The sequence below is a fragment of the Chanodichthys erythropterus genome, chromosome 11 (assembly GCF_024489055.1).
Source record: "Chanodichthys erythropterus isolate Z2021 chromosome 11, ASM2448905v1, whole genome shotgun sequence".
Lineage (NCBI taxonomy): Eukaryota > Metazoa > Chordata > Actinopteri > Cypriniformes > Xenocyprididae > Chanodichthys > Chanodichthys erythropterus.
This window is the reverse complement of record NC_090231.1, coordinates 32,624,329-32,651,590: the sequence shown is the minus strand read 5'-3', so window position 1 is coordinate 32,651,590 and position 27,262 is coordinate 32,624,329. Positions and strand designations below refer to the sequence as shown.

The window sequence follows — 27,262 nt, the reverse complement described above, 5'->3', positions numbered from 1 at the left end:
TATCTCGCTTGGCATTGAACTTTGAGCTTTAAAATTTTACTGATTTTATTTATACTCTAACAACAACATTAAACACTAACTAAAGTTTGAAACATGGGATCACGAAGAACGGGACCTTTAATATATTTTAAAATGTAATTTCTTCCTGTGATAGCAAAGCTGATTTTTTTACAAGCCATTCAGTGTCACATGATCTTCCTGAAATATTTCAAAATTTTCAATGTTGAAAACAGTTGTGCTGCTTAATATTTTTGTGGAAACTGTGATACATTTTTTCAGGATTCTTTGAGTAGAAAGTTTAAAAGAACAGCATTCATGATGATTAGAGATTTATTTGAAATAGATCTTTTGTAGCATTGTAAATGTCTTTACTGTCACGTTTGATAAATGTAATGCATTCTTGCTATAAAAGTATTAATTTCTTTCAAAAATGTTTTGTGAAACTTTCTAGGGCTGCCCCCTAATAGTTGACCAAACTTTAGTTGACGAGAAGAGGCTTAGTTGACTAAATTTTAATTAGTTGGTTAATTGGAGGAAAAAAACAAAACAAAAAAAAAAACACATGAAATGGCAAAGTCACAGAGTCCGTGACGGACAGATCGTAACATGGCTGGTCTATGGGGTCATTACAGTATGTCAGGCAGGAAATCCTTTCATCGACCTAACTATGGCTTATCATTTGAAAAAATGTATTTAGTAGCCTAACGTTTGCCACTTTACATGGCCACTTGTTGTAATGTTAACCTGGATAAATGTGCACAATTATTGTTTATTAGTGTTCGTTCAGACTAACATGGAAACGGGGTAAAAGGTTTTAAGTTTTGAACACTCAAAATAACAATACAACTTTGTGCTTGTGTAAAATAAAGAAAACATACAAGGTGCGCTTTCTGCTGACTTGTTCTCCGTAAACTCAGCGTATACTTGCCTCACAGACATGAGAAATATGTCTGTCTATATTGAAAGGTCTACTTTTAAATAAAGCAATTCTAATTGAAAAACAAATATTCTCTGATTACGTAATCTGTATGAAACATCCATTTCTCTCTATAGGCATGTCCACTATACTAATAATAATATAATAATAGTTTAGTATTCCTCTGTAATGTAGAATAATGTCAGCAATGTTACATATAATATTCTTTCTCAGCCCTGAAATTTAAACTATTTTCTGATGAACTCCTCCTCCCCCCAGTATATATTTAGGTAATAAAATTAATATCATAAATGCTGATTAATCGAATTGCTTAATTTCATAATTTCATTAGTCATTATCAACATTATGTAGTGTTCAGCAGATCAGTAGGTTATGAAAATTCAAATATATGAATCAAATTTTCACAACATTCATAATTATTTGAATGTATTTTAACTAATGTTTTGTGATGAAAGCATGTCTCATTAATATTAAGTTAATATTTTCACACTCCATTTAATGCCTTTAGAATTGTGAGAGAGTTTGTGTATGGCACTGTGAGAGAAGGCAGGACAGAGTGTGAGGTACTGAGATAGTAAAGAGGCCCCTCTGTAATTTATTAGAGTGTTGATTTCTAGTCAAAGCCAGTCTGATTCACTGTGTTTGGTCTAAACCAGCTGAGAGAGTCGTGTGGACAGCCGGATACTCCCTCCGACTCACTCCATTCACACGCTCAAGTTCATCTCTGTCCTCCAGAAACGGAGGGTTGTGAATGCTCATAGAGATGGCCATGTGATTATTTAGAGATCGTTCATGGTCATTGGTGTTGTTGGGACGCAGGCAGGTTGCCTTGGCAGTTAATGGGTTTGTTTAATGTGAGCTTCCTGATGGAGTCTTGAAGAAGGCCATCTGTTGCGTTAGAAACGCCTGTCTCCCATCACATCTTCTTTTTCTAATGGACACCAGACAAATGACAGGATGAGGCTCTGAGATCAGTGGAAAGGAATGAAGGGGAAGGATGGAGAGAGAAACAGAGGGAGAGAGATGAGCTGAACGATAAACAGAGGGGGTATACTGACTGAGATGAACTGGGAAAGCGCTGAGCCACACGCACACACATTCTGTCTCTTAGTGTCACAACACACACAGACACGCAAATAGGTGCAGCCACAGACAGGTCTGTACACACACTCTTACTGGAAGGTGGGAAGCCTCTCTGGTCTCACTGGAATGTGAAATGGCTTCCCAGAAAACTGGTTTTATTTGGGTTTTGTTCCTATCAAGCTTCTGTCCAGCTCAGCTCACCTCTCCAGAGAGAAGGAGATGGAACACATGGACCAATTTGAGATGGAGTACTATGGAAAAGCACTCGTTGGCCATAAGACGTGTCCGTATCAAACCCTTATGGGATGCAACTTACATTTAGGTGATTCTGTCAAAGACATCTGGATAGCACTCACTGCCAAACATTAGTAAACATGTGGATGGGACTGCGGATGAAAATTAGCCCTCAGCTAAATCCCGTGCAATGCATGAAATGGAAACATTTATGTTAACATTTACATTTACATTTAGTCATTTAGCAGACGCTTTTATCCAAAGCGACTTACAAATGAGAGTAGTAGAATCAATTAAATCAACATGAGAACAACAGTATGTAAGTGCTGAGTGAAGTCACAGTTATGTCAGTAAAGTGCTCATAGCGAAATGTTTTTTTTTTTTTTTTAATAAATAAATACGCAGATAGGAGAAGAATATTAGTCAAGGTAAGTGCTACTACTACTGGGTCAAGTGCTGACGAAAAAGATACGTCTTTAGCATTTTTTTGAAAATGGCTAGAGACTCGGCTGCTCGGATAGAGCGTGGTAGGTCATTCCACCAGCCAGGAACAGTCCCGGAGAAGGTCCGTGAGAGTGATTTTGTGCCCCTATGTGATGGCACCACAAGGCGCCGTTCACTTGCAGAACGCAGGTTTCTGGAGGGCGCGTAAGTCTGAAGTAGTGAGTTAAGGTATAGCGGTGCAGAGCTACCGTACATGGTCCCTTTTGAAAAAAAAACAAAAGAAAAAAACATTGAGTTTGATGATATTGTGTTGAAATAACTGTTATTTTAAACTGTCAAGGTATCGCTTGATAAATGTCAGGTATTGGCTGATATCTTCATAACTTATCCTTCTTTATGTTTCCTTCTCACTGCCATATTTGATAACAGTTGTAGCAGGCTGACTTGTTAATAAGCATTTTGATAGCACATGCAATGTTAATGTAACTGAAATAATTAAGGAAGATTATATTTTAATGAAATAATTGGAAAATTGCAGGATTTACAGTCTTGTGTAAACATAAGATCTAATCTAGTTAAAAGTACTTTATTTAGATGTTTACTTAACTTTTTTTTTACTTAAATTTTTTTTTTTTTTTTTAGATAGAGGAGTTCCTAATTTAGTTTTGGACACCACATTAAAGAAATGGACACAAAAAAGGAGATGTTTATCATCACTGATTTATTGTTGATTATCACTGATTTATTGGTGTTTACAATAAATAAGCATGATTGAGAGCAGAGGGGGAGGTCAATAAGTCAATAAGCTTGTTCTGCTGTATAACTTCAAAGGGCTTGGATCTATGTTAATTAGTTTTATTTGTTTTTAAAGGGTTAGTTCACCCAAAAATGAAAATTATCCCATGATTTACTTACCCTCAAGCCATCCTAGGTGTATATGACTATCTTCTTTCAAATGAACACAAACTGAGATGTATTTAAAAATATCATTGCTTGTTCAAGCTTTATAATGGTTGTGAAAAAAAATGTCATTGTTGAAAACTTTATTTACTAATGACTAGCTTTTGGCGGATGGCTGTACACATCGATTTGCGGCGGAAGAGTATCCTCTGACCCGACGCCCGACGCAATGACAAACGCGGAAGCGCAGAGGATAGAGCAAAACAAAACACCAGTCATGAATTAGAAGTCTAAAACGATAATTTTTAAAGAGAAATGACAGAGGATTTTGATATAAGAGAAAAGGAGCTTGAGTTTGTTGCCCAGCCCTATTTGTTTGAACCTCCAGAGGCGTTTAAGCTTACGATACATGTATGTATGATACATCCTGCATCATACATCGCTTTAGGGCTTACTCATTTGGCGCATACAGTCGTCAACTGGAAGCTATTTGTTTGAATTTATAGTTTTAAATATGGATATTTTTCTTCCAAAAGCGCATTGCTTCGCTTCAGAAGGCTGTTATTAACCCCCTGAAACCGTATGGATTACTTTTATTATGGATGGATGCCTTTTTTTTTTTTTTTGGCTTCAAAATGTGACCCTCCCCCCACCTCCACAACCATTATAAAGCTTGGAGGATAGATTTGTACTGATTTTTAAATATATCTCTGATTGTATTCGTCTGAAAGAAGATAATCATATACACCTAGGATGGCTTGAGGGTGAGTAAATCATGGGATAAATTTCATTTTTGGGTGAATTATCACTTTAATTGTGCTTTTTACTTGGGCATTCTGCTAAACAATAAATTGTGTTATTTATAGTAAAGAAAATCAGCTGGGTTTGGATTGACGTGATTTTTGGTAAACTGTCCCTTTAAGTGTTTGGTTAATTTCATTTGGAAAATTCAGTGGATTCAAGCACAGTTTTGCTATCACATTTTACATAATAAAGTTCATGTTTGAGAAAATGAAGGAGGATAAGGATGAATGGTTTGCTCTTGACACTTGTGCAGTCTAACTCCAGTGTATGTTGTTTGTGTAGATCGGTGGTGTGTTCAGCCTTGTCCATATCTCATTACAGATAGGCTATCAGCACAGCCCAATAACACTGTGTGCTTACAGGCATGGTGTTCCTGTGGAATTAGCGGCTTAATACACTTCCTTTCTCGCATTCCTGCTGTCTTTCTCTTTTTGCAAATCCTTTGCTTTCTCTCAATCTGAATTTTTTTTGGGGGGGGGTTGGCATGTTTGCTCTCAAGGCTGAATGTTTGTGTTAGAGCTCACATGAGGGAATTTTCTTCTTGCTCTGTGACTCCAGAACCATAGCCCTTCTTTGACTGGACATAAAGCTGCTAGTGTGTTGGTGTGACTTGGTGAATATATTTTTATTTTTCATACTTTTTTCATAGGGTATAAATTATGTGTGTGATCGTCTTCTCTTCTTTAAGTGTTGGGTAAGTCTGTAGATTTTTTTTTTTTTTTTTCTCAGGTAGTTTAGTTTAAAGAGGGTTTAGACTGGAATTCATTACTCTCAGTGTTTAAATCCCATGCTTTGCGTCAGACTTCACTCTTTTCCCAAACATTTTAAGAAAAACATTTAAGTGCTGTCTTCCCAAACATTTAAAGAACCAAGTACTGTGTTTGAATTCGAATGCAAAGCTTATGCCCTATCTTCGAGGGCCATCAAGCCTATCTTTCTTTAGGAAAGGTGTCTTACACTGAGCGTGTTGACTAGAAGGTAATCTGTTTACTTATCTTTCTGCTTTTTCTAATTTTGTAGTTCAAACCATACATTTGTCTTCTGAATGGCAGACAGTATGCTGGCCAATATGACTCAATTTTCTCTTTTGTAGAGAAGGAGAGGAATTTGTCAGGCATGACATCATCCAACCCACTGATAGGCTTCCAGTGTTTAGTGCTCAACTTCTTCTGTATGTAATGCTGAAGGAAAAACAAACCATCAGGCTTTCTGCTTGTGAGAAGAGACTAATGTGCTTCAAATTCAGGGTGGAGGTCCTGCTTGAAACAACAAACCCTGAGCCCTACTAAGGCCCTGAAACTCAGGATTGTGGGATTGTAGGTATTATGCACCATTTTAATCAATCCCACAAGTTGCACTTTCAAAAGTTTGGAAATTATTGCACAAAATACATTACTATTATATTATACACAACTGACTAAAGAGCACACAAATTTTCTGAATAGTTCTGAATAATTAGATGTAGGTCTATGTGAGATACACAAACATTTATAAAATTGGAGAAAGCCTCTTTATTTCATGAGCACAAGTCCTTTTTTAAGGAGCACACCATTTTTAGGTTTGTTCCATAAAATACATCATTTGCAGGGCTGTCAATCAAAATGGAGTTGTCACAGAAATGCATCACCCTTTTTGGCAAAGAAGCAAGCCGGTGGACAAGACCCACCCACGCCCTAATGCTCACACCACATCTACGGGCCTTATCATGGGACAGGCTGTGGCTGGGCTCTTTCAGGGCTTGGCAGGGATGTGAGCGGGCTGGCCCAGCTGTGATGTGGGGCTCTGTGGGCAGCTGCGGCCACCGAAAGGCCTGCTGCGGTGCTGGTGTGGTTTGCCGACACGCGGATGCTCCCATGTTTCAATGATGCAGTGGAAATGTAAAAGTTAACCCTTAGAGTCTGAGCGAAGAAGTTTAGGAGCCTGCAGAGAGCAGCTGCTATTGATTGGATTTCTGCAAACGTTAATGGACACACTTTCTGCATTGTTTTACTGTCTGAACACTGTAAACACACCCACACAATCTATGTTGAATGCAATTTGACCAGCTCAATTCTGGATCTTTCAGGTTATTTCTGAGGAGAAATCGCTAATTGAAATGATTCGATGATCATTTTTACTGAATATTTTTGACGCCCACGTGATTCCTAAATGACAACGATTCTCCTGTGTCTATTTTTTTTTTTTTTTTTTTTTTGTTTTTTTTGTTTATCATTTTAATATATTTTCTTATCTACTGATAAGTGTCATCAAGTATAGAATAATAACAGCATTGCTTTTTGTTATATTATTTAACTGAAGAGTATTGGATACAATAGTATATATGTCTGACTATAATGCTCCTATATTCTCCTATGCTTTTCTAAATTTTTATTTTTATTTTTTTTTGAAAAAATGAATTAGACTGTACGTAGTTCTGCATGTTGTTAGTGAATATGCACAGGTTTTTGTGCTAAGATGTTATGGACAATTTTAAGTTTAGTGAATTTGCCCCTGAGTGTTCAGTCCAGGACAAACAGGCTTGTTGGGCTTCTTTCAGAGTGATTTAGAGAGCATCTTGAATTAAGCTCTAAAAGAATAGATGTTGTTTTAGAAAAAGCGAATGACGCTATCCTCTTAGAAAATAAGGCTATCATTCATAAATCAGTGTTCTCTGTCCTATGGCATGAGTTTAACTAGGCTTCTGTCTCTTTCCTGCTCTATTTCTGTTACTATTACTGACAGGCAGAAAATCTGCAGTGCTCTGTTGAGACATGACATGTTCCTGAGCTCTCCTAACACAAGGCTTTTCTTCTTCCTTCCATGTTTGTAGTATGTATTTTCCATTCAGTCACGCTTCATCTGTAGCGCTTAGGGTGGTCCTTATTTGTATTGCTAGAGTTAGTAATTTAATGACAATACCAAATTGTATCTGCCTTTGCAAACTGAAATCTTCAACTGTTTGAGCATGTTGCAGGATTTCACCTTCACAATACCCAGCAGGTATTACATTATCTTTTTGTCACTGATGTTTAAAACAAGATTTTTTTTTTACCTTTTCAACAAGCTCAAATATGTCTTGGCTCAGTGTTGTTCCGGTATACCATTTTCAATTTTACGTACATAATGGATTTTTCAAATACTGCCATACCGTTGCATAGCTGAAACAATTGCTGCATCTACTCAATGGCCACGAAGAGTGCTATGTAGAGTGTATTGAGGGGACAACTATTAACTCCATTTCTGCACTTCTTTCCAATGGTTCTAACTTTATAACACAAAAATAATTAATCCACACAACTAACTCTCTTTAACATGGCAAATACCATGTAGAGCCCTATGATTTTTGAGATGCAAAAAAACACAGACAAAATCATGGTGTCTAGTCACCAATGGAACTTACTGAATAAAGTGAAAAATCACAGAATTTGTCCACTTTTGGATGAATAAATTAAAAGTAGGACTGTACAATGGATCAAATTGTGAAATGGACTTATGTCTGTGAATATTAAAGCTCAAAAAAGACTGTTACTGATATCTTAAAAGGGACTTATGCCCTATTTCACTAGATGTAATATAATAATGTAATAAAGTAATGTAATAATGTAATAAAGTCTCTGGTGTCCCCAGAATGTGTCTGTGAAGTGTCAGCTTAAAATACCCCACAGATCAATTATTATAGCTTGCCAAATTTGCCCCATTTGCATGTGAGCAAAAGCACACTGTTTTTGTGTGTCCCTTTAAATGCAAATAAGCTGCTGCTCCCCGCCCCCTTTCCAGAAGAGGCCAGGGGGCCAGATTTACAAACAGCTTGCGCCAGCCCAAATCCTCTTTTGGTGTTAAAAAACTACTGTCAGGATTTACTAAAGACACGCAGTGCAAAATTAGCGCTGAAAAGGAGTAGACTGAGTTGTTTTTGCGGCTGACTTTATTGCTTGTGCATTTGTAAGAGTTTCCCTTTTAGACGCAAAATTTATGGGAGGAGAGTATTTAAATTAATCATGCAAGGTGATTTACTAATGTTTGCGCTAGTCAATTATCTGGTATTTGCACCATTATTTAATGCCCCAAAAAAGCATGTCTTAACCCATTTTGCAACATTGCTGCAATTGTTGCTGCTAGGAGGAGACACCGCAGAGAACAGAGTGCATGGTAGAAGAGAGAAAATATTTTAACTGGAGAATCTCACACTGCCAAAATGTCAGAAATTGTCAGTAGCGGTGTTCAGCCTTACATTGTTCTAAGTGGACACTGATGGAGAGACTCAGGAAGAAGTTGCAACTTAGAATGCAACTGGATGTTTCTGAACGGTTAGTGGATAAATTTATGTAGTTGTTGTGCAGTTAAGTTGATTCAACTATTTATTGACTAGCATGTACCATCATCATTTCATTCATAAATAAATTTCAACCATGGTGTCTGCAGGGAGTCTATTTTCGATGCTACAACCAATAACAGAACATTTGTAATTTTATTTTTTTATTTGTTTGTTTGTTTTTGGGGTCACAGACATTGTATATCTCTAGCTGCTACAGTGAGGAAACGGAAATGGCGGACTGCTGTGGCTCGCTCAGGTCGTCACTAGTCATGGGCGGGGCTTGAGTAGGGGGAAATTTGGAACTGCTTGTTTGGAGAGATTGTTTATGATTGATGGGAATTATAAAAAAAGAGTGGGTGAATGTTTACCATTATATGCTGGCTATTTGCACACGCTGTGGACACACATCTGTATAAAAGTGAATTTTACTTAATAGGTCCCCTTTAAGTCTGCATTTTCTGCGTGTCTCTGTGTGAATGAATGGTGCAGTTTTGTCTACTACACACACTGAAGCACTCAAGACGCTTCTGGTATTTTCAGTGTCTGTTGTCTCATTATATGTGGACATGAACACATGAACTTCATCTCCAGAATTGCTCTAGGAGTCACTTCACCAGCATTTCACCATTTCATTTGATAAAACTAGAAACTCAGAGGTCTTCACAAGTCACAACAACTCATCAAAAAAAGTTTTGTTTAACTTGAAGTTATAACAGAAATGTATTACTATTACATGGTAGAGTGTACTTCAAAAAATGATGAATATAATAACCAATCTGACTATATTACTAGGGATGCATAATATTATTGGAATGTCATAGAAATTGGTTGATAAAGGCTTAAAATATCATTAGCATTGGCCTGATATGAAAAAAAAAAAAATGCCAATATGCCATGCAGATAAGATTACATGTTGATTATGCGCCTACTATAACTCCTATGTGTGCAAGGAGTGCTAGCAATAAGATCATGTCAGCAGTGTGGTCATTCTTGAAGTGATCTTTTGCATGTACTTGTGAATCAGAGAAAAAATGATTCACATACAGTAACCTCTGCCACAGCAGCTTCCTTCTCCAGGTCCTAGTGTAAGTTTTATTTGTTAAGAGGGGTTTTGTATTTTGTTGTTAGACTAATAAATTAAAAAGTAAAATAAATAACATTATTTCTGTTTCTGAGTAAATAAAACCGTAATTAATGTCTTAAAATCATGAGTCTGATTTGATTTAAAGGGGACCTATTATGCCCCATTTTACAAAGTGTAAAATAAGTCTCTGATGTTCCCAGAGTGTGTATGTGAAGTTTTAGCTCAAAATACCCCACAGATCATTTTTTAAAGCATGTTAAAATTGCCACTTTTTGGGGTTGAGCAAAAACATGCCATTTCAGTGTGTGCCCTTTAAATGCAAACGAGCTGCTGCGCTTGCTCTAAGAGGGCGGATCTTCAAGAGCTGATTCTCCGGTGTCAGGAGTCGGTTAGGACGCACAATAATATCAGAAACTATGAAAATATGCTGCGTGGAGATAGAACAAGTATAGTTTAGTTCAGTTACAGTTATAACTTATATTGTCTTCTTGTTTTTATCCACTATATTAGTACAAGCCTGTTGTACTGGACCCCGTTTAACTTTACAGATGAGTTTTATGATGTTTATTGTACTTCACATAAAAGATAAAGCGTCCGTTTTCACTCTAGAAAATCACTGTAAAAGCTTAATAAAACAATGCAAGTGTGCATTAAAATATTGTCCATAAACTCTCTCTCTCCCTTGCATTATCATCAACATACACAGCAAATTACACAGAAACACTCATTACAATTAACAGTAAACAAATATATAAAGACCTTTATATATATAAAGACCTTTCGGGTGGTGCTTAATAAACTGGTAAACTTTATATCCGTAAATCAACTCTGATGAACTGTAATAAAGTGCTCTCACCTTCATTACTGCCGTATCCAGTATCACTCTGGAGACTGTAAGCTGGATCATGAACAGTTTACTGATCTATCCTTGAGTAACAACTTTTTAGCACAACCTCTGTTTTGTATTGTCCCTTTGTATTGACATTCATTCATAAAGCAGTCCGGTGTGAAATGATTTGTGCAGACATAAATGAATTTCGGTAGAGTTAAGGGAGCATTTTCTTCTAAAACAAAATAAATCCACCTCATCTTCAGCGGCTCAGATTTCAGGAGTAAATGGAGAGAGCTCTGTGGATTAATCCATCCAACTACAGAACACATAAAACACTTGGGAGACGTTCTTGTCAGTGCAGTAATTGAAGACTGTGTAAACTCACTGTGCACTCACTCAGGGCGGTTCTATGTTAAAATGGCAGTGTCTGTCAACATTCGTGGGCGGGCCTGTGGCTAATGTGACGTCACACTGCCAGGGATCTGGAAGCGGCTTGTTTTGAGACAATGCTTATGATTTATGGAGATTAAAAAAAAAGGAGTGGTTGGATTTTTTTTTTTTTTCATGAATGAAAATTGCCAAAATTAGTTGAAAAATATCAGCAAATCTGGTCAAGTAGAAAAAGTTCCTTAAAGCAATAGTTTACCTAAAAATTAAAATTCTGTCATGACTTTCCTTTCTTTCATTTGAAGAACACAAAATAAAATATTTTGAAGAATTCTAAATAACCCAAATAATTCCAAATAACATTTCACAATGTCTTATTTTGTATTCCATATATTTGAGGGTGAGTAAATAAAGACAGAATTGTCATTTTTGGGTAAAATACCCATAAATGTAAGAACTAGACATTTGATCATGCAAGTTTTAATTTTGAGGTTGTGATGTGTACGTTTAAAGAAAATACACCAATGTTACTTGCCATTTCTTTGTAATTGTGTGTTAAATGTACTAGCAATTTCTGAGTGAAAATTGCTTCTACACCAATTTTTTTTTTTCAGTGTAGAAGTTGTTCATATTTTTGCAATTCAGTTTGGTGACATATAAACGAGACACATCACCTTTCAGGTCCAAATGCTCAAGGTTAATAATTATGCTTTATTTAAACATAAATTCAGTAGAACTGGTCTCACACAGTCACAAATGCACATCCTCTTTTAGAGCACACATTATCAATCTCATAGGATAGAGTTCCCTCCTGTAACTGCTCCAGTAGGCCTCTGTCTCCGTCTCCGTCCCTGTCTTTGTCACTGCAGTGCGGCCCCTGGCCCCTAATGAGGAAACCTGCTACTCAGGGATAGAGATCACATTCACAGACCCAAACACACATACACATAGTCTTCTTTCTCTCTCATCCTGCTCCCAGGCACCTCAGCCAAAAGACTGAGAGAGTTTGCAGTAGGGCGAAAGGCTGTGGGCTTGGAGGAGTGTGTGTGTGTGTGTGTGTGTGTGTGTGTGTGTGTGTGTGTGTGTGTGTGTGTGTGTGTGTGTGTGTGTGTGTGTGTGTGTGTGTGTGTGTGTGTGTGTGTGTGTGTGTGTGTGTGTGTGTGTGTGTGCGTGTGTGTGTGTGTGTGTGAATACTGGAGGAACAGGACTGTCAGTAATACATAATGTATCCTGAGGACCACCTGGACTGCTGCACATATAGGGGCCCAAGGACACCACCAAGAGTGAGTGATAAGGAATGAGAGGAGAAAGGGGAGTGTTCTAGTGGTACATGGTCCATTGAAAGCAGCCTGAAGGGTAATTGGATAGGGCAGGTAACCTGCGGATCAAAAAAAAAAAAAAAGATAGCGGAGCGATGGAAGGTCATAGCTGCAGGGGGGATAGGGAGGCCCCTTTCGCTGTGTGTGACGGGGGGTAATCTGATACACAGTGTGGCCAGAGGCCCTCATGCTCATATATGCTTTCAAGACTCAAGAAGCCCTTGCAGTGAAATTCAAGATGGTGGAGTCTCTTTTCCCCTTGTTTTCTCTACATTTAGGGAAAGGGATGTGCCTCATTAGCTATTGTAGCATGTCTGTTGGACTCCGTCAGACCCCGTCTCCACGTCTACTGTGTGCGGCTCAGCTTTTGAAGCCACACATAATGGATTCCTAATCAAGATTTCGGCCCCAGCTGAAAAACCTGCCGGGCTTCAGTGCATCTCCTCCAGAACAAAGACAGAAACACACACTCAATTCTGGCTGGAATACAGCAGGATAAATAAACAAGAGGACTGTGATGTATAACGAGTAAAATGCCACATAAAAACACACTTATTATGATCTACATGCACTGGTTCTCATTTCCTTTCTGTGAGTTTGTGTTGTGGCATCTCTGACGGTGGGTGTTTTAAGGTCAGTGTTCTGACCTCTCTCGCTGCGGATCTACCATTTGCTTTTCTAGCTGCCCACACACTTCACCTTTCAGCCCAAATGGAAAAGAGAAAAGGAGAGAGAAAAACACTTTGTGTACTGCCTGCATTTTTGTCATGCTGCTACATGCTATCTCTCCGTCTCCTTGACAGCCTCCGCTCTCTCTATGCTCAGAGCGTCAGAGCCGTAGGGAGAGAAGGAGGGACAGAGATAGTTTTATAGAAAATAAGAGAAGGAAAAACTGGAGGATTTCAATTCATTAAAGGAATAGTTCACCAGCATCATTTACCTGAATTATTTATTTTTCTGTTGCAGTTTAGCAGAAAATTGATGTTACTCTTTTCTGTACAATGAACTTTCATCGGATGGAATAGAACATTTAATTTTTAAAAAATGCTTTATGAACCTATTTATCAACCCGTCTTTTGCTGTATACATCAGCTTTTATGATGCAACGTGATATTGGAGTGTACTACTTAATGTTTGAAAAGAAGTCTTTCAGGCTTCATGCGCATGTATGCACAGTGACAGACATACAAACAGCACTTTGTTCACAAATCTGACCGAATTCAGATAATTTAGGCATACATTGTGCACTTTGTTTCTGTGTAAATAAATTACTATACCATTAAATTTGATCGCCTCATTGGATGTAAATTAGATTTCATGATGATCAAGTTTCTAATAGTAATAGTCCTTCCTAACAAAAACTTTTTTTATGGACATTATTAAGGGGAATACTCCATGTGTAACTCAGAAATCACTTTATCTTCTGTATAGAGCCACAGCTAAAATGCTGGGATCATCATAATATTTGCACAATGTATATATGCACAAAGCAGGAGAGATTACAGAGGATGATGGGAAATAAAGACTGTGTGTGAATATGTATATTGTGAAAAAATACACACATTTATAGCTTTTCAAACTATCATCTCCCAAGCAAAAACTTGTAAGCCTCTGATGTCTACTTGCAAGACAGTAGAGGTAAAACATCATAGTGCAGTGTTGATGACATCAAATACACTTTGCTTTCTTCAATTATTGTTGCATGATGCTTGATCTCACTGTCTGATCTGGATTCAGGTCTTATCAGTCGTCACAGACATACATATCTCTGTTTAAACTTGTAAAGCATGTGTGGGAGGGGCCACTCAAAGTAATTTATCAAATTGAAATAATGTATGTTGCCTCATGACAGGCTTTTTGAGTTCTATTTTGAATTGTGTTAAAGGGGTCATTTTACTCTTTTTGTTTTCCATATATTGCCAACTTATTATATATTTTACATTTATGCATTTACAATTACAAATATACTCAACTCATTTTAGTTTTTGTCAAGTTTACAAATACCACATGCCTGTTTTCTGCTATTTTCATATGACTTTTTTATAGTTTATGTTTAATAAATAGGGGGGGGGGGAGATCAAGGAGGGAGCACCTTTAAAACAATCATGATATGACCATGAAATCTCTTCAAGTTCTGGTTGAAATGGGTGTCTGCACACGGTCAGTTTTAGTTATGTTGGCAAGTGAGCGGAATCACAGCACAAGCCTCCTCTTCTTCCATAAAAAATAGTGAAGAAACCAACCATAAAATTGTATATCCAAACAGAAATGTTTATGTTAGCCTATAGAAATAGTACTGCTCAACCACTAACAATGAGCAATTGTTCTTTTGTTTCCATAGGGACATCAGTATGAACAACATCACTGAGCTGCCTGCTAATGTCTTCAGAAACCTGCCCTATCTAGAAGAACTGTGAGGATGATATCTGTTTTTTTTTTCTTCTTCTCTTTCACTATTTTCTTTCACTCTGTTTTCTACTACTACTACTACCTCTATGATGATTTGAAACAATCCTTTGCTCGGTATTCATTCTTGAGTATGGCCCCATTTTGTAATATTTTGTCTATATTGAGATTTTGAAATGTTTTTCAATTAAATGCACATTGCATCTATTAAATCACTGCTGGTTTCAGTGTCAGCTTGTTGGATTATGTGAGCTCCATTGTCTTTTTTTTTTTTTTGGTAGTCACCACATTGTGTCGCTGTCCATTTACATAAATTAAACATTGATCAACTTTTATGCATCAGTCGTTGCTGTATTATATCACCTCAGATCTGCAACTATCATTGGAAATGTGTGGCTTCCAGATGCTTTGAGGCTGCAGTCACTGTTAATGCACAACTGCTATTTAGATGCAGTCACATTTACCGTTGTTCAGCAAATTTTCACAGACAAAATCCAGTCTTTTCAATAGGAATCCACATGAGATTTCCCCATACAGAAACATACATTTGTATTGTGTTGCAGTTGGTCATGCAAATTTGCCATGTTGACCAACAGAAAGCTGCTTGGTTTGAAAGTGACTTCTTCTGTGTGAGCTGTGCTTCAAACATCGCTACTCTAGTATTAGACAATGGACCGTTTTTTCCCCCCCAAAATTTGCTAATATGACTGTACCCTTATTTGAGGATTCAGGCTTAGTGGCACAGAAAATTCACCCATGTGTGAATATTCAGTACAGCAACACTATTGCACGTAAGATATGGCTTTTTGTTATTTTTCATGCAAAACATATACAATACTTAAACAAAATAATGTTAATGGATTTACAGATGAACAAGCTACACACTGTGTATTAGACCTTGAGAGTTTTGTAAAAAAATAAAAAAATAAATAAATAAAATGCAAATATCTACTGCAGAGAATAAGCGGGGAACAGATTTGGCCACCCACAGCACCATCAGCGTGGTGTAGCACATCTGGAACAGGCTCATAGCTTACAAAGTATTGTTAGTCAGAGCATCTCAGAATGCTGCGGGTGTCAGATGTCACCAAATTAGCTTTTGAAGCTACGTTTAACTTGTTCATAGTCTGTTAATGGCATTTAAGAAACAGACACATGATGTTTTAGACTGATCTGGAGTGTCTGTATCAGTATCTCTGAAATAAGTTCTGAATTCTCATTGGGTGTCTTTTTCATTTGTTTGTCTTTTCTCTACTCCTTCACTCATCCCGCGTCTGCCCATCTGCGGGAAGGGCAGATAACATCTGTCTAAGTGATATCAGGTACCAGCGCTTCCAGACTGCTGAAATGACCAGCTCTCAAAGTCGGCTCCCCCTTGTTGTTCACTCTTTTCCGCTTTTTTTCTTTTTTTATTCGTTTGATTGGAGTGTGTTTTCTTACCCTCGTGTGTCTTTCATCCACTCCAATCTCCTCAGCTCTCGTTCCCAAACAGTCCTCCAGTGCTTTGTCAAAGGCCAATTTGCTTTTCAACGCTTTGTGAGAAGGAATGCATGGCAGGAAGAAGGAGGGCAAAACAATGGTTTCCGTGACAACTGGAGTTTTCAGAAGCGTGTGCTATCTGGGAATGGGGTGGGGGGTGCGGGAGGTCTCTGGGACCTGTACAGCACTGTATTGTGCCAGATGCTCTTTGTCAGGTTGCTCATGGTTCAGTGGACACAATGGGTGTGGTTAATCAGAGGGTCAGGAGTTCACTTTCTGGGCTTACATTTATTTTTAAACAATCGTGGACTGTTGTAACCCCTCAAAAGCCAAATTGCAAGATGTTCAACTGGCCGTAAAAATATGATACCGTTCAAAAGCTTGGGGTCAGTAACATATTAGAATGATATAAGAATGATTTCTGAAGCATCGTATAACACTGAAGACTAGAGTTATAGCTGTTGAAAATTCAGCTTTGCCACAATGATAAATAACATTTATTTTAAATTGTAATAACATAACATTACTTTCATTTCATTTTCATTTCAAATACTGATAGTTCTCAAAAAGGAGTATTCGGGGGCAGGCTGTGTGCGCCATGGCGATAATTAAAATATTTTAATTAAAACACTGTTATGAAAATTAATGTCAACTTGACATAAAAATATGGCATGAAAATGTTTATCAAAATATAAAAATTTGACTAGAAAAATAACACTGCTAGATTATCAAATGCATCAATGTTTTCGAAAAATAAATATTTTAAAGGAATAAGGTTAATAGGTAAAACTGAAGAGTGTAAATGAACACCAGTAAACTAAAAACCATTCTATATGACACATATTAAAATTATCAGATATAGATACACAGCATAAATTTAATATTACAGCTGATATCTGCACAAAAGGATGCAAATGTAAGTGAACTTAGTGTAAGCAAATTTAAGTGAACTTACATTTAGTTACATTCCAACCAAAATGTGTTAGTCCTGTTGTGGATGCGCTTTTCCCGTAACAACGCACTGGAACATGGGCAACTGAAGCACAAAAGGTTCACAACATTCTTGAGTGTGCACATGTGTGGCAGATTGGTGCTGCACATCTTGCACTGAACTTTAACTTATTTTCATCAACTTCATCAAGTGATTCTAGACATCCCTGCTTGTTTTCCAAGCCATGGCGACAAACGATTTTAATTAAAACACAGGCCTACTGTTAAAACAATATGACGAGAAAAAAAAAACAAAAAAACACTCTTGCTGTATTGTTCATCATTGTACATCTTTGTACATCATCTCCCTCTGATTTTAGGGATAAGTTATAGGTAGGTTTAGGGATAGGGGTAGGGATTGGGTTAGGCCAGTTTTTTTTTTTTTTTTTAGACAGGAATGTTGATATATATATATATATATATATAATATATATATATATATATATATATATATATATATATATATATATATATATATATATATATATATAATTTATTTATATATATATATATATATATATATATATATATATATATATATATATATATATATATATATATATATATAATATAATCTGCATTCCGTTAAGGTATTCTTTCCTTAAAGAACATGCTCTGTAAAACTGAAGTGTGGGTGTCCAGAATATATAAAAAAGCTAGTTGATTAAAGTGGCAAATGTTGCCTTTCAAAAGTAGTGATAGCTCTCTAGTACAGGTGAAGGCATAAAAGATTACCATGAGCAGCACACCTATTTACAGAATGCACTTACTCTTGCAGTGCAGCAGCAGTGATGTGCTTCTGTGTGTGTGTTTGACCTGCGGGTGCTGTTAGGCAGCACTGCTGAAAGCCAAGAGGAACATTCTCTGCCTCAGAGTCATGCAGTCTTCTGTCATAACCACACACACTCTCACCTCTCTCTCTCTTCAAACATATCCACCCCCACTAACCGATATAGAGCTGTCAAATATTAATCCTCTCTAGATTTGTGTCTCTAGCTTGTTAAGTATTGTACGTGTGAGTATGGCAGAGATTGTGTATGATTGTTTTTTTTTTGTTGTTTTTTTAATTACAATGATTTTACACAAATTCATGAAGTTGGTTTTTTGATGACATATGAGATCATATGATAAGTACTACTCTCTTTATCTCAATATCCCCCCTGTTATTGGTCACTTTTGCTAATGGAATTTAAAAAAAATATGGCTGACTCTGAATAAGGCATTACTCCAATGTCATTGGTAACAAAACTTTTTGGTGTTGCTGCATTCATGTCACTAGGTGTTAGTATTAAGTCATATAGTCAAGTGCAATATTAATTCGGTTTTGTACTGTGTTTCTATACTTAAGTTTCTCATGTTTAGCTATAGCTCAGACATTACAAGATTGCAGCACTGTATAATGGTTGCTAGTGGCAGACCTCTTATTCTACATTATTGTAACTAGGGCACTTTGGCCAGGAAAATTGGAGAATGTGTTTTGTTACGCTAATATTTGGTCTAACTAAAAGTAGTAGCCATAGGGCTCAGTTAGTGCTTAGTTCCAAGAGATTTGTTGTTCAGGTTTCGTTGGCCGTCTCAGGGTGCACAGCCTTATAGGGCTTTGGAAGCCCACTGGCCTTTTTCATTAGAGTCCAGCACAGTGAGTATCTAGAGGGGAGAAATGAAGTGCAAAGACTACAATAGTTTGAACAAAGACTAAGTGTCTTTAAATGTATATAAAAGTGAATCATTAAAGCTCTTGACCAGGGAAAAAATCTACCATTCAGAATCTGTGGTTTCCAAATGATGTCATTTAGAGCAGTCTGAATCTAGCCTCACTGGACGTGTCCGTAACAACACCGTAGGAAAATTTGACTTTGCAATATATCCCATATGGCATTGCACTGCCTTATTAATTAATTTGTAATTTGTTTTATATAGGTACTTCTGTTTTGGAAATGCTGGCTGAACCCATCACAAGGTCACATGACATTTGCCGTGCTCACTGAAGTGGTTACTAAAGCAACACTCCAGAGTAGCGCTACACAGCTCTGGCAATACACTGACCACAGAATGAGACTTAGATTAGTTCCAGACAAATAAAGACCAGGGGTGACATCTCCCCGCTCGATGCATCAGACTGCTGACTAGTGACACTGAGTGTGTGTATAAGAATCCACCCATGGAAGCCTGGCCAGAGCTGGTGGCTTTGAGAGACTGCCAAACCAGAACGATGTAGAAAGAAAGACATGGAGGGAGAGAACGTCTCTTTTTTCCCCGCAGTCCCGCAGGCTAACCCAACCACATTGGTGTGCCACAACAAATGTGTTGATATAAACAAAAACGCAGTTGGACTGCATTTGATTGTTTAATTTGGGGTTTGTGTCGTGGTTGGAGATAAACAGATATTCTGTCAATTGCTGCATGATGGTTCATCATTTTAACGTTTTGGTATCCCAGCAGTCAGTTTCTCTCTCCTTTCATTTCTTTGTGTGTGGTAATGTTTCAACACTTAGAAGCCGAACCCCTATGATCCATGCGGACTGATAAGCCACTCCAGTCATGTCCTCGCCGTCATAATTGCAGATGTATTATCCAGTGTCTCTTGTTGTTTTTCCTCTCCCTTTTCCTCTTTCTGTCTCCCTGTCTCCAGGTCTGCAGGTGAATAATGGAGACACTGTGCTTTATGATAATTACCCACACGGTTACATATATACTTTGGTATTATGGAGAATGTAAGGGTGTGGCAGAGAAAAGGATGACGGTAAAAAGAGGGAGATTTTTACCTTAAAAGGTGCATCATCACCTTTTCCACAAAGACCTTCATTCATCTCAGTGGCAGTTGTTCAGCTGGCAAATGACCTCATGGAATTACATGATTTAAAAATTAGCCAGTGCTCATGTTCACATACAGGTTTTGGTTTTGTTTTTGTTTTGTGTCCAGAAAGCAGGAATGAATATAACATTTCATGCTATTAAGTCCGCCAAAAATGGCCACTGACAGAGCAATTTACTACAATTTACTGTACGTTAGGGATGTAACGATTCACTCAACTCACGATTCGATGCGATTTACGATACTGGTTTCACAAATTGATTTTCTCATGATTTTCTCACAATTTTTTTTTTTTTTTTTTTACAAAATGAGAAAGTTTATTTTTTTATTATTTTTCAGACAAAATGCTGCACATTTCTTTGTAAAATTTAAATATCTTTTTAAAACAGATCAAATAAATCAAATCAAATAATACAAATAAAAGAAATATCTTCATATGAGTACATGAACAAGATGTTTATTTGCTCTGTTATAGGCTGAACTATCTGTAGCCATTTAAAATTAGAGGTAACCACTGCATTTTAATCACGATCCCAACAAAGATGCTGCATACATGCAGCATGAGCAGTTTTTAATTTAAATTAGCTTGCATACTTTTTAACATTTGAAGCAAAAACAGAAAGTTCAAACTTTAGCTACATAAAACGTCTCGGTTACAAAGGTAACCCTCGTTCCCTGAAGGAGGGAACGGAGACGTACGTCGGACAGACCGAAGAATAGGAATCTCGCTAGAGAGGCCAATCTACTTCGAGTGTAACTAAAACAAGCCAAAGCACATTGGCATGCAGTCATATGCATCAGCTGCTCGCCTCGCAGCGCGGGTATATAATGAGCAGCAGGTGCGTTGCATCTTCAGGTTTTCGCTGAGGAGCCGAACGGGATAGGCGGCAGCATCAGCGGGGTACAGCGACTGTGGCGACGGGACGTACGTCTCCATTCCCTCCTTCAGGAAACGAGGGTTATCTTTGTAACCTAGTCGTTCCCATTCAGTCGGTCACGTTCGACGTACGTCAGACAGACCGACGAATAGGAATCCCTACCAAAGCGCCACAGGAGCTGCCCCCTTCCAGCGCTCTGTTGTAAGCCACCTGAACCCCCTTGCCTGAGGATGGTGGGACAGGGCTAACACAGAGAGAGTCGATCACTGCTGTTCCCCAAAACCCATTCAGTGAGACTATTGGATAACGCTGGGAAAGCGTACCCTTTCGCTGGGAAAGGAACGCTGCGGAAGCCACATCCTTCCCCGAAGCAGTTATGTGGAGAAGTACATATGGACTAACCCTGTAGGGCTGTGCTACATATGGAAGAGCTGGGGTGACTCCAACCCGATGAAGGGTAGGTTCTCCCAGAGGGAAAGACACGGGCTTCGTTTAGGAGCAACCGTGGAACCAACCATATGGGATCCCCGTAGGGTCACACATATGGAACCCAGCCTAAACCGGTTCTCAAGGATACAACGGAGTATAGGCCTGGCGGCAGACGCTCCGCCATGTCGGCTGCCGAAGGGATATCAGAGGACTCGACAGGGTCTGCCTTGTAGGGACTCTGGAGAAAATAAGCGCATGTAGCGCAGCAAGCCAACACTAAACCGGGGCCTCTCCGTGCCTCTGACCTGTGGCGAGAACACGGGAGGAGACCGGCTCGACACGAAGGCTATAGTATCTAGCGAACGTGTTAGGTGTCGCCCAGCCCGCAGCTCTACAAATGTCTGTCAGCGAGGCGCCACGAGCCAGCGCCCAGGAGGATGCGACACCTCTCGTGTAGTGAGCATGAAACCTGAGCGGGCAGGGCACGCCCTGAGCTTGGTAAGCCAGGGCGATGGCATCCACTATCCAGTGGGCCATCCTCTGCTTGGAGACAGCCTTTCCCTTCTGCTGGCCTCCATAACAGACAAAGAGCTGGTCTGAGGTCCTGAGGCTTTGGGTTCTGTCTATGTACAGTCGCAAAGCGCGAACTGGACAGAGTAAAGCCAGGGCTGGGTCTGCCTCCTCCGAGGGCAGTGCTTGCAGGCTCACCACCTGGTCCCTGAAGGGAGTGGTAGGAACCTTGGGCACATAGCCAGGCCGGGGACTTAATACCACGTGGCTATCACCCGGCCCGAACTCCAGGCACGATTCACAGACCGAAAATGACTGCAGGTCCCCTACCCTCTTGATGGAGGCCAATGCAACCAGCAGCAAAGTCTTCATAGACAGAATCTTTAAGTCTGCCGATTGCTAAGGCTCAAAGCAATCTGAAGTGCTCTTAGCACCAACGAGGTCCGAAGAGGGTATGGAGGGGGGACGAGGAGGATTTAACCATCTCGCCCCCCTAAGGAACCTGACGACAAGGTCGTGCTGACCAACAGATTTGCCATCTATGTGGTCGTGGTAAGCGGAGATAGCAGCAGTATGGACTTTGAGGGTGGAGGGGGACAGCCTATGTTCCAACCCTTGCTGCAAGAAGGAAAGCACGACTCCGATCGAGCATCTTCGGGGGTCTTCTTGGCGAGAAGAGCACCACTCGACGAACAGGTTCCACTTTGAGGCGCCAAAGAGTGCCCCGTCTCTGAGAAGAAGTTCCTTCCTCAGAGGAATGGGCCAGGGAGGGCTGTCGCAAGGAGTGAAAGTTCTGGGAACCAGGTCTGGTTGGACCAATAGGGCGCAACTAAGAGGACCTGCTCTTCGTCCTCCCTGACTTTGCACAGGGTCTGTGCAAGTACGCTCACTGGGGGAAACGCATATTTGCGAAGACCCCGGGGCCAGCTGAGTGCCAGTGCGTCTGTCCCGAGTGTTCCCTCGGACAGGGGGTAAAACAACTGGCAGTGGGAGGTTTCCGGTGAGGCAAACAGGTCTACCTGAGCCTCTCCGAACTCTCTCCAGATAAGCTGGACCACCTGGGGGTGGAGTCCCACTCTCCTGGCAGCTCAGCTCGTGATAACTCGTCGGCCACATGGCTGAGCACACCAGGGACAAGAATGGCACAAAGCGACCTCAGACACTTCTGACTCCAGAGGAGGAGATGGCGGGTGAGTTGCGACATGCGACGGGAGCGTAGACCACCTTGACGGTTGATGTACTCAACGGTCGCAGTGTTGTCCGTACGGACCAGTACATGCTTGCCCCGTAGCGGCCCTTTGAGGCGGCTCAGTGCAAGACGTACTGCTAGCAACTCGAGGCAATTGATGTGCCAATGCAGATGGGGTCCCGTCCAAACCCCTGACACTGCATGCCCGTTGTACGTGGCACCCCAGCCGGTGGCAGAAGCATCTGTGAATACCACCGCATGCCGGGACACTTGTTCTAGGGGCACTCCTGCCCAGAGAAACAAAGGGTCTGACCACGGACTGAAGGCTTGGCGGCACTCCTGAGTGATTGGCACCCGGAACGTGCCGCGTTCCCACGCCCATCTCGGGACTCGGCCGTTAAGCCAGTGTTGAAGCAGTTTCATATGAAGCAGACCGAGTGGGGTTACTGCCGCCGCGGCCGCCATATGCCCCAGGAGCCTCTGAAAGAATTTCAGTGGGACCGCTGTCCTGCCATTGAACGTATTCAGGCAGTTCCTTCAGGTCGATCGCTGCAAACCAATCTCGGGGACGGATGCACTCGAAAATGCGTTTCTGCGTGAGCATTTTGAAAAACAGAAAAAAAAAACACCCGGCCCTCCTCCAGGGGTGGAAGAGCAGCCCCACCCATCTCTGGGTCGCCCGTCTCAGGGGTGATTCTCACCAACCACTTAAACAGCTGCAGAGACGGGAGGCGTCATCTCCCTGCAATGGACACAGCAGAGCCTGCTGGGCCGGAGTTTCTTGCAGGGGATGACACCCTTGGCGACGAGCAGACTGAGGGGTGGCCCAAGAGGAACTCAATGGTTTGTCATGGGAAGCTCCCCGATCCGCTACTAACTGAGGAGAACCGCTGGGCTCAGTCCTCAACAGTGTCACCGAAAAGGCCACCTCGTAAGATGGGAGCATTGAGAAAGCATTTAGCTTGACAACCTCTCGCACCTCACAAGGTAAGCCAGGGGGCACTTCTGGACCACTGAGGTGGACATTGTCTGGCTGAGGGCCTGCGCCGTGACTTTGATCACGGTTAGTCAACAACCGCAGCTCAACCCCAGCACAGAACTACCCTCATGCAAAAAGAGTGCCTTGGCCTCACATGCAGGGTGGGTGTGTTCTGTGTACAGCCACCCCATCCAAGAGGGTAGTGAGAGAGGAAAAACTTTTGCAGATTTTGGCACTTTTGGCATTCCATATTTATGACACCAATATACCCCCATACTGCCAAGTTTTCCATGCACATCTGGAAGACCCAGGAAAGCATGGCTGTAAACTCAGAATCTGAGTCAGCATAAGCACACACCATTACAGTGGGCAGCGTCACCCTCATTTTCAGAGCATAACAGCACTCTCTCCGATTCTGCAATCGATGTCTGTCCCTCAGCTGGAGCTCTGAATGAAATGCTAGGTTCCCCTATGAGAAGGACCAGCAATCCAATCCAGAAACTGCACAGCTTGCAATGCGCTAGAGAGGGAGGGGCCCTAGGGGGTTGGTTCCCCGAAGGAACCCCTCAACCTCATGTCACCCAAGCCATATCAGCAAAGTAGACCTCTTCTGGTGCACCAGAGAGGGCGCTACAATGGAGATTATGCAAGGGAACCGCGCATCTAGAGCGCAGAGCGAGCGCTGGGTTGCCGTGACAACCTGCGCTGCAGCTCGACGGCACACGACACGCAGAGGAGCGAGAGGTTTGCTCTCGTTGATCTCCATGGTCTCCCAGAGTGTCGGGCAGACCCGCGGCTGTGCTTTTTACACACAAGCGGCAGCTGGCCATCAACAGAGAGGACTCAAGCTTCCCGGAGAAAGAAGAGTCACGACCGGCGTGTCGACGTGATCATGTTCTCATATGAAAACATGAAACACCCACGAACATTGTTTCAGCACACGCCCAGACATGTGAAACAGTGATCTTGGCCGTCAGTGAGGACAGGAACGACTGCATCCAGAAACGCAAGTAGGATGTCATCTTTAAAAAGATGCGAATCTACTTGTGTAAGCTCTTTCAGGGACTTTACTCTTTTAAAAGTGCTGAAGCACGCAGGGGAACGTCCGCCGCAACACAGACAGGGATTGTGTGCAGCCTGTCGTGTGCTCTCTCTCTCTCTCTCTCTCTCTCTTTAAAAGCGCTCACTTTTACCAGCCGTAAAAATGGCTTTTCAGCGCACAAAAGCGCACCGTACCGGCCGTGAGAACAGCCTTCTGATGCTGTCAAACAGCTATTTGCTCAAAAATGGCAAACGAAACAAAAACAGAAAAAGAGAGGACTTCGACCGCTGTGCTGTTCGCCCGCACTCGGAAAAAAAGAGAAGTTCAACCAAAAAGCTTGAGTCGTCTTCTAGCAGATACTCGCTTTCAGAGAACAGGAACAAACACCGTTCGGCTCCGAAGCGAAAAGCTGAAGATGCAACGCACCTGCTGCTCATTATATACCCGCGCTGCGAGCAGCTGATGCATATGATTGCATGCCAATGTGCATTGGCTCGTTTTAGTTACACTCGAAGTAGATTGGCCTCTCTAGCGAGATTCCTATTCGTCGGTCTGTCCGACGTACGTCGAACGTGACCGACTGAATGGGAACTTCATAACAGCAGATGGGCTGCATGAGCATGCAAATACACTGTCTTGACAGCAGTAAATTGTGTGCTAAAAGTACTTTAAAATGCATTGTACGGAAGTAAGATGAAAAGAAAATACCATCTAAACTTTTCTGAACCCAGTCAGCTCTCCTTAAATATAAATTCATATAAACCCCCGCCCCAAAATGTATCACAATGTATTAAGCATCTCAACCGACTTTTACGTTTTAATCGATTTTCAACCGGTTTTGGATGCATCGTTACATCCCTACTGTATGTTTTGCTTGCAAAATGTTGAAGTTTTTAAATTTGTCAATGGAGAAAGATGCTTTTGATCAGGGATGGATAACTCTGGCCCTAAAGATCCACTTTCCTGCAGAGTTTAGCTTCAATCCTGATCAAACTCACCTTCTTGTAGTTTTCTCGTAGTCCTGAAGACCTTAATTAGCTTGTTCAAGTGTGTTTGATTGAGGTTGGAACTATTCTTTGCAGGAAAATGCAAAAAGCACTTACTGCACCCTTAAATGGATAGCTCACCCAAAAATAAAAATTCTGTCATCATTTACTCACCTTCAAGTTGTTTCAAATCCTGTATGGATTTATTTCTTCTGCTGAACACAAAATAAGATATTTTGAAGAATGTGGATAACCAAACAGTTGATGGGCTCCATTGACTTCCATAGTATATATTTTTTTTAAACCACTAGTTTTAGCAGTTGCACTATATGTCAGTTGCACGAGGCTATCAGTGCTGACTGTTTATTAATTTCTGTGCTGAATCATTCTAGAATGATTAATTCATTCCAAATAGAGATGTTCAAGTAATCTGGTGAAAACAATATATAAATATATATATTGCAGAAGAACAAAATATCACAATGCCAATATTGTGCAGCCCTATTTTAGATGTGATTTATTTCAGACATGCATCTAAGGGCCACCAAGGGGCAGTTAACACATCCTGATGCTGTAAACATCTAGATTAATGTGTGCAGTCCAGCACTTCCTGTAATGAGAGGGGCAAATGGAAGGCTTTCTGTTCTTTCTGAAACACTGTGGCCTATTTCTGCTCCTGAGACACACACAGAGAGAGAGAGAGATGATAAGAGAGTTAGAAGAGTGTGAGAGAGTTTTCTGACTCCAGTTTCAGTGGGTGATAAATCTGGTGTTAATCTCTCGGGCCTGATTTGGTGAAGTTATGTGGACCCTCTGCCTGCCTTACCACACACAAGCACTCTCACACACCAGTAATGGCACATGCAGCATTGACAAACCCATATATACTGTGTGTTGTACAGCTTATCCTGTTTACATGCTTCCACACACCATCTGAAATTCAGACTCAAGATATCCACTTGTTAGATATCCAAGACATCCAATGTGTCAGAGTGTGTGTTGTCCAGCCCAAAACACATCTGTACAGTCAGAAGTCATCAGCTTCACATCACATTCATTCCAACCATCACATTCTGACACGTCTTAGGTATTTGTGCTGCCCAATCAGACAGAAAGTCTGTAGAGGTTTTTGCCAACAGAGAACAAGTTAGCACTTCAGGAGAGAGCAACGCTTATCACACACACTACTTTCAGCACTACAGATATCAGCTGCTGTATATATTGTACTCCCGCACTAAGCC

At 40.5% G+C, this 27,262-nt stretch overlaps 1 protein-coding gene across 2 annotated transcripts in view; it reads left to right on the top strand.

The window, feature by feature from the left end:
• lgr4 (leucine-rich repeat containing G protein-coupled receptor 4) overlaps positions 1-27,262 on the top strand; it is a 71,023-nt gene that overhangs the window by 14,046 nt on the left and 29,715 nt on the right. For both annotated transcript variants that reach the window (XM_067399475.1, XM_067399474.1), the window contains one exon: positions 14,660-14,731. In XM_067399475.1, the coding sequence (XP_067255576.1) occupies positions 14,670-14,731 (62 nt within the window). In that variant the 5' untranslated portion in view covers positions 14,660-14,669. The remainder of the gene's footprint in view (positions 1-14,659; positions 14,732-27,262) is intronic.